Below are 8,748 nucleotides of genomic sequence, written 5' to 3'. Positions count from 1 at the left end.
TTTTTGGATTTGAAAGTTGAAATTTGAATTTCTAGATTTCAAATGAAGAATTTGAAATAAAATGATTGTATCCAAACACTACCTTAAGTTGTTTGGTGACAACATGAGAATTAGAAATTTCTCATAAATTTTGATTGAGCAGGGGGGTGTCAAGTAATTATTTCCCATGTTGGTAGGAATTCAATTTTCCTCCACTTTTACTTGTTTTATGTCAACCAAATAACTACCCAGTCTATAAATTCCTATAAATTTCTACATCACCATTTTTAGAAGGCAATCAAACAACACATGTTTCTGTTTTTAGCATCTCAAACGGCCCAAGATTCAATCAATGTTTTTTATTTGCATCACTTTGACTTTGTCACTATTCATATACCAAGTTTGACTCGAATGTTTTTACCAATATATAGTGATTAAATATTATATATATAATGTTGTTTGATTAGTCATAATACATATTTCCATAATATCAAATTTTTATAATTTTTACAAATAGAAATTTAGAGATATTTAATGGTCAAATGAGACATTGGCAAGTGTTGTCGTCCAAGTGATGCAAGTAAAAAACAGAGGGAGTAGTATTTATTTGGCATTCCCTGTGCCCCAATGCAACAAAAAGGAAGAATGGGAATTATTTCACGTATCACATAATAGGGCTGTCAAATGGGGCTATCGGATCAGTTTCATATCGGTTATAACCAGTTTGGGTCACGTCAAAGTCGAATAATGCCGAGTCAATGTTTCTATTCAAGTTAGATTCAAATTCTTTAAATACTTTTGGTTTCGGATGATGTCAGGCCATATATTGTTTCAGATTCAACTCGGTGTCAGTTCAGGTAATTTCAGTTCCGATCAATCTTGGGTTCTGATGAGTGACATTTATGTCACTCATGGGGTAGTAATATAGGCATTATTCGAGTCATTTTATTCTATATTTAGCATTTTTAGTCTTTATTTTTCTTAATTTATCATTTTAATTATTTATAGCTTATTTTAGCATTTGTAGCTATTTTTGTTAGTTTTTATATCTTAATTTCGTAATTTATTAATTTTACAATTTTATAGTTTAATTATTGCAGTTTTCGTTATTAATTTTCTATTTTATTTTTATTTCCTTTTCTATTTCTTTTTATTTAGTTGTTATTATTTAATTTTATTTTGGCAAGCAAATAAGATATATTATTAATACCAAATCACAGTATTACAACCAAGGTTTCCCTAACACAAGGCAAGCAAACTGAAAGGCTAAACTAGCCTAAACAAACTGAAAATCACAAGGAATTAAACCAAGTTAAGTCGAAAGACTTGACTTTCTGCCCAATTAACTGCTGAACTCTCCCCTTGGTATCCAGCTGGACCCTCTTCACTGTCTGCTGAATGGTAGGTACTACAACATGCCACACTGCAGAATATCTTGCCCTCCACAAGTGATACACCAGGCCTGCACAAGCAGTGTAATAGACCTTCCTTCCGAAAGCACTAGTGCCTTGCTTCCTTAGCCAACACATTATTCTTTGAATGTTACCCCATGACAGGAAAGGCCTAACCATGGGAGAATCAGGTTTTTGCAAGCAATATTGTACTCACACCCAAAAAGAGGTGTGTGGTTGTTTCTTCTTTACAACAGCAGACATCACACTGGTTATCAGAACCAATACCAACCTTAAACAACTTAGCCCTGGTCTTCAATCTATCCTGGCTAGCTAACTATATAGTGAACCTATGTCTTGGAACATTGTACCTATTCCAGACTTGTTTAGCCCAGTGAGTTTTAGGTTGAGTCTCACTCATGTTTTGGTACATTTCTTTGATGGAATATTTACTTGTAGTAAGCCATAGAGAGGACTACAGTTTTCCACTGAACATGGTCTTGACCTTGCAAACTATCTTCACAGCCCAACAAGTAGTTATGAGAGCTGTGAACTGACCCCAGTACTTGTCATTCACATACATAGCATGTACCCATTTAACCCATAGGTTGTCCTTCTTCTGAGAGATAGCCCAAATTTGTTTACCAATGGTTGCTTGGTTCCATAGCACCAAGTTTCTGAAACCTAAATCCCCCCTGGCTCTTGGTGTAGCAAAGCTTGTCCTAAGCCACAACACCAAGCCTACTATAAGCGTATGAGCCAAACCAGAGGTAAGACCTACATATAGCATTAATATTTTTTAGGACAGAACTAGGGAACAGGAAAATATGATACCAGTAGACACTGATGCTCATGAGGAAAGAATTAAACAATTGCATTCTCCCTGCAAAGGAAATATGCCATGAACTCAAAATCTTTATTCTAGCCACCATTTTGTCAATGAGCATATCACATTCTGCTCCTCTTAATTTCTTGGAGCTGATAGGTACACCTAAATAAGTGAAAGGAATGGAGCCAATATTGAAACATGACAACTTAATGATGTGCTCCTGAACTTGAGAACTCGCCCCACAAACAGAATATAGAAGACTTATTAGGGTTAACTTGTAAGCCTGTGGCTTTAGAGAAGCATTGAAACCCTTCCAACATGAGTTGAACTACCTCAGGGGTACCCTTACAAAACATGATCAAGTCATCAGCAAAGCATAGGTGGTTAAGTCTCATGCTTCTGCATCTTGGGTGGAACTGAAAGTCAGGGTGGGAGCCAACAACCTTCATTTCTCTGGAAAAGTATTCCATACAGTGAGTAAGCAAAAGTGGGGAAAGAGGATCCCTCTGTCTAAGCCCCCTCTAAGGTTGAATAAGCTTTGAAGGAGCCCCATTAATCATCGAGGAGTAGTGAGTAGTGAGTAGTGGTCAAACATGTCATAACCAAGGAAATAAAGTGACCAGGGAAGCCAATTAAGGTCAACCATTATTTCTTGAATAAAGTCTCATTCCACTGTATCATAGCCTTTTCTCAAGTCAAGTTTCATTAAGCAGGTACGTTGTGTTTTTCTTTTCCTGTATATCTTCACTATATCTTGGCATACCAACACATTGTGAAGAATTGATCTGCCAGCAACAAAATTCCCTTGATTGTGTGAGATGATATCAGGTAGTACAATGTTGAGCTTTTCACACATAAGTTTTGAAATGCATTTGTAAAGCACAAAGCAACAAGAAATGAGTCTAAAGTCACCCACAGTAGTAGGAACAAAAACTTTTGGAACCAGTGTGATGCTTGTGACATTGATTTCCTTCGGCATTTTTCCTTTAGAGAAAAAGTCATTAATGGCTCTAGTGACACCAACTTTTAGAACAGGCCAAGAAGCTTTGAAGAATAGGCTACTGTATCCATCCATTCCATGGGCTTTGTCATTGGGAATAGAGTCAAGAACTCTTTTGATATCACTCTGAGTGAAATTGAATCTTAAAATTTCATGGTGGGCAGCTGTCAGTCTTGGACCATTATTTAGAATAACAGTATTGACAGGTGTTCTGTGTTCCAAGTTGTTACCAAAAAGGGAACCATAATACTGAGTGAAGGCCAATTAAATGCCTTCCTCATCTCTGATCCAATCCCCATTCTCAGCCTAAATAGAATGGATCTTTTTCTTTTTTCTCCCGTGTTTTATACTTTGGTGGAGGCCCTGGTGTTCTCATCACCCACCTTCAGCCAGTGGAGTTTTGCAGTTTGTTGTAAGTATCACATATAGTTTTTATGTGCACTAGCATATGAGGTAGCTGCTTCTTTTTCTACAGATGCTGGTGAAGCATCATTGGGGTCCATATGAAGAGCATTATGTGCCTGCAGAAGAACATGATGGAGTCTAATTTCTCAGTTTCAAGATTACAAAATCCAGCCCCATTGAGAGATTTCAATACTGACTTCAACCACTTGATTTTTTGCACTATTCTGAACATATGACAGCCATAGACATATTTGTTCTATATTGTTTCAACTAGTTCCATGAATTTTCTGGCATTGGCCTACATGTTGAAAAACCTGAAAGGTTTCTTCATAGTACCAGTCTTGTAGCCATCTAAGAATCATAGGACAGTGATCAAATGCAGCCTCTTCCAAGAAAGCAGCTTCTGTAGTGTAAAAAAGGTCACCCCATTCAACATTACTTAGGACTCTGTCAATCCTAGAGAATACCCTATCAGCCCCATCTTTTTTGTTATTCCAAGTGTAGGGTCTACCTACAATCTTGATCTCAGTAAGATTGCAAAGGTTCATGCAATTACTCATTGGCTGGATTTCAGAAAGTCTAAATGTAGAGCCAATTCTATCCACCTACTCCATGATTGCATTGAAATCCCCCATCACAATCCATGGATTATGACTGATGCTGGCGATTTCTTTAAGGTTTTCCTAAAGTGGTTCTCTATCTTTAGCAAAGTTAAAGCCATACACAAAGGTGCCATAAAAAACCAACACCGGAGCTTTTCACAACAATGTGACAATGTATCATTTGACTACTCATGTGGACTATATCCACCTGAAATGAGTCAGGATCCCATGCTAGAAGGATTCTACCATTTTTATGACAACTGATATTTGTGGTGAAGCACAAATTAGGGCATAGGTTCATATACAATGGTCCCAGTTTAGATGCCTTCACCCTAGTTTCCAAGAGGCTAAACAGTTTCACATGGTGGGTAGAAATAAGCTTCCTCACCTCATTCTGCTTATCAGTTCTGTTTAGACCTCTCACATTCCAACAGAGGACACTGTACATCAGGCAGAAGGGAACTCAATCCCTTTCCGAATCCACCTCCCTCCAAGTCAGACCCAATAGTTTCAGTATCATCACCAAGGTCATTATCAGTTTCACCCTCAATCTGTCCTGCAGACAGAATGTAGAAAGAATTCCTTGTTACAATTGGCCTTAATTGTTGACACCTTTGCCTGCTAAACCCCCGAAGCTTGTGTAAATCCCTCATTGTCTCATGATGTGGATCCAACTATCACCTCAGTACCCACACTATGTTTCTCCTTAGGAGCTCTCTTGTCACCTTGAGAAGTGACATGTGCCTTGTGCTTAGGAACCATACTCTCTTCATTCGAGTGCCCTTATGGTTACAGTGCTGCTCATTATGGCCAATGCCTTTGCATACATGATAACTCACTGGAAACTAATCATATTATATTCTACAGGTTGGGATACTGTGTTTCCTTCCTCATTCACAAAGTAGATTGTACTTGGATAGGTCTGTTCAAGAAAAACTTCCACTAAAACCTTGGCAAACATCAGTTTGTCTCTATTCAGAATGGCTTGATCAACCTTAATAGCACTACCTATCTGTCCTGTAATTTTATAAAAACTTCTTTGACCCCAATATTTCACATTCAGGCCTGGAAGTTTAATCCATAGGGGCAGCTTCTTAACAGGTTCTTTAGCATAGTTAATTTCTGAGGTCTAAACTTTGATGATCAATGGCTTGGAATCAAAGAATTGAGGTCCACCATTTAACACCTTGTTACAGTTCTCCATAGTAAGGAATCGAATCAAGAAAAACCCCTTTCCCACTAAAGAAACCTTGTCCACCCCATATTTCCCCCAAACTCGATGCACATAGCCTTCCATAACATTTTGTAGAGGGTTAGCCCCTAAAATATAGCAAACCATAGCAGAATTCCAGTATTATTTCATCCTCAATATCTTCTAATACGATTTGCACAGGTTTCATAGATTCTGAACTATTATTGCTCATAACTACATTCATATTGTTCGCAGTATTCTCATCAACATGCATATTCAAATCTATTGGAAAAGGGTGTGATTGAAAATGGGTTCGCACGTCTATACCTTGACTTAAACCATTAATCCAGGCGTTAAAATCAGAACGAACCTGGGATTGATGTTTTAGGTTCGCAAGGCTAGAACGTGGAGTAAGAATCGTGTGTCCAATCGCCATTTCATCTTCTGGGTATTCCTCAGAAAACTCAAAAACATTGTCATCATTCTCCATTGTTGCAGACATGGAGTTCTTCAAGCTTGCACGCGTTGTTGGTTTGGTATTGTCGTTCCCAGGATGAGCATTCGTAGCCGTGGGAGGTCTGCCTCGAGGTCTAGCCATGGCGTTCGAGGAGAGAGAAAATCCCCTCGAAAACCTCTCGAGCAAGCAACACTTTGTTGTTGTTGTTATTATTATTATTATTATTATTATTATTATTATTATTCTTATTATTAATATTATTATTCTTATTATTAATATTATTATTATTATTATTACTACTATTATTATTATTATTATTATTATTAGTATTATTATTATTATTCTTATTATTGTTATTATTCTTATTATTAATATTCTTATTATTAATTTTATTATTCTTATTATTATTGTTAATATTTTTATTCTTATTATTATTATTGTTATTCTTGTTGTTGTTGTTGTTGTTGTTGTTGTTGTTGTTCTTCTTCTTCTTCTTCTTCTTCTTCTTGGGGAGAGGAGAGAACTCCAACAGGCCCAAACAAACAGGAGGCTAAGAGCACCTAGCCTAAAACACCTAGTTACACAGAAACTACAAACTGTGAAACCACAAGAGATCACTACTAGAGACTTTCTTGCTGATCAGATGCTGTACTCGATATTTGACATCCCCTTGAATGTCTTTGACAAGTTTCTGAATGCTAGGGACTTGCAGCTGCCAGATGCAGGTGTTCCTAGCTTTCCATACATGATACACAATAGCAGCAATGGCAGTATAAGCCACCCTCCTTCTGAAATCACTAGAAGCAGTTCTCTGAACCCACCTAAGTAAAGCATTGAGGCCAGACTTGCAATGAGAAAAAGAAAGCCATTTCAACACAGCAGTACCACACTCCACACTATAGGTGCACTCAAAGAACAAGTGTGCCACATTTTCTGGCTGAATACCACAAATAGGGCAACTACAATCAGTAGCAATCCCCATTCTGTGAAGTCTGAATCTGGTTTTTAATTTATTATTATTGTTTATTATTATTATTATTATTATTATTATTATTATTATTATTATTATTATTATTATTATTATTTCTTTTCTTTTTTTTATTCTTTTTATTTTATTATTATTACTATTATTATTATTAAATAATAATAATAATAATAATAATAATAGTAATAATAACAATAACAATAAATTATAACAATAATAACAATAATAACAATAACAACAATAACAATAACTATAATAATATAATAATAATAATAACAATAATAACAATAATAATAATAATAATAATAACAATAACATTATTATTATTATTGTTATTATTATTATTATTATTATTATTATTATTATGGGAAACCACCAAAACGTTACAAGCTTAACAAGCTACAAAGATCAAGTAAACTACAAGAAGTTGGTGGGGAGCCGAGATACAATCTGGGCCCCCACTCCTCTAGCTATGGCGAACCCGATCCTGCTGAAAATGTGGGCAGCTGCCCGTGCCCCTATGTCTTGAGCCCTGGAGTACGTCTGGACCCGCTTCAGCAACGAAACAGCCCCTTTCTCTAACTCCCCAAAAGAAGAGAAGGAAAAAGGAAAGAAACCGTAATCCAAAGCCCTACAACGTGCCGCATACTTAACCTGCTTCCGCTGCGCAGCAACCGCCACAACCCGACCCGGAACGAAGTCTGACAACCCAGATTGCGTCATAGGTGAAGACCCAGTCAAGTCAACACACACATCTACACCGCCATCCCAAGAATAAAGCAATATATCTGCAGGACGAAGAGCTCCATCACTCTCACTAGTCAGCCCAACATCAACCTCCTTTCGAGCAGAAATCCCCGACCGATAGCAAATATCCAAAAGGGTATCACGAACAACATTATGTCGATGTTTGATACCCACGATCCCAGCACAAGACACGGCATGATCCCCATAAATATCCCCATCGAAAACCCGAGAGCAAGCAGAACACGGCGTCGAATCAGAGAACAACGGAATACCCAACCGATAGCAAAGAACCGAACGATAAGTCTTACCGTTCATAGTCTGGCCTAAACCCGAGATGGGGACTGCCCGCAACCAAGCTGAGGAGTGATCCCCCTGCTGGGATTTCCAAAGGGCAACATGACGCGAAGATAAGGAGTAGGCGGATACCGCATCAGCAGTAACCTTCGTGAAATATATGTCTGCCAATTTCTTCATGAGAGTGGGGGCAGCGATTTCACTAGGGCTACTCATAAGGTCGCTCTCCACGGTCCTATTGAAAAGACCAAGAGCATCATCAAAGGCCGACCCCGGACCATCAACACCTGAAAGCCGAAGAAGCGAATCCTGCAAACCAGAAGACTGCAAACGGGATGCAAGAAAAGCATAATGCCGAACATCACCAGCTGAATAAACACCCAATCCTCCATACGAATAAGGCAAGGTAGCAAGACGCCATTGCCAGTCACCGAACCCAGGTCCCGAAGCAGTCACGATACGCTCTAAAGAAGCCCGAAGAGCCACATCAAAAGATACTTGGGCCGCTTCAAAAAGATGAGGTGGACAAGTGCGCATAGCAAAATAGAGTTTAGAAACTCCAGTGCACGCACGAAGAAGCAACAACTCACACTGGGGATCATTAAGCTTAGCTACAGCATCCATCAACACAACAGTCTTCGACACCCGTCGCGAAACCAACTCCTTACAAAAAGAGGAATCCGTACTGACTGGACCACCAAGCAACTTAACACCAAGCGCGGGACGAGCAATACCAGTAGGAAAGACACCCTCTAGACGACTGCGTGGGTCCTCCGAAGGCCAGAAAACCTCTGTCTTCTCAACATTAACATGGAGACCTAAATGAGGACCCTCCTCCAAAATCAACTCCAAGACCTTTCCAACCAC

The 8,748-nt window shown here is 38.4% G+C and overlaps 1 protein-coding gene across 1 annotated transcript; it reads right to left on the bottom strand.

Moving 5' to 3' along the window:
- Window positions 1-6,444: 6,444 nt before the first annotated feature.
- LOC110801242 (uncharacterized) lies at window positions 6,445-6,837 on the bottom strand. The gene has a single exon (XM_022006582.1). It carries the CDS (start codon window positions 6,835-6,837, stop codon window positions 6,445-6,447), a length of 393 nt encoding a protein of 130 aa, XP_021862274.1.
- Between the last annotated feature and the right edge of the window lie 1,911 nt (window positions 6,838-8,748).

The sequence above is a fragment of the Spinacia oleracea genome, chromosome 3 (genome assembly GCF_020520425.1).
Source record: "Spinacia oleracea cultivar Varoflay chromosome 3, BTI_SOV_V1, whole genome shotgun sequence".
NCBI classification, from domain to species: Eukaryota; Viridiplantae; Streptophyta; class Magnoliopsida; order Caryophyllales; family Amaranthaceae; genus Spinacia; species Spinacia oleracea.
Note: the sequence above shows the minus strand (reverse complement) of the source record. Positions and strands in the feature narration are given on the sequence as shown.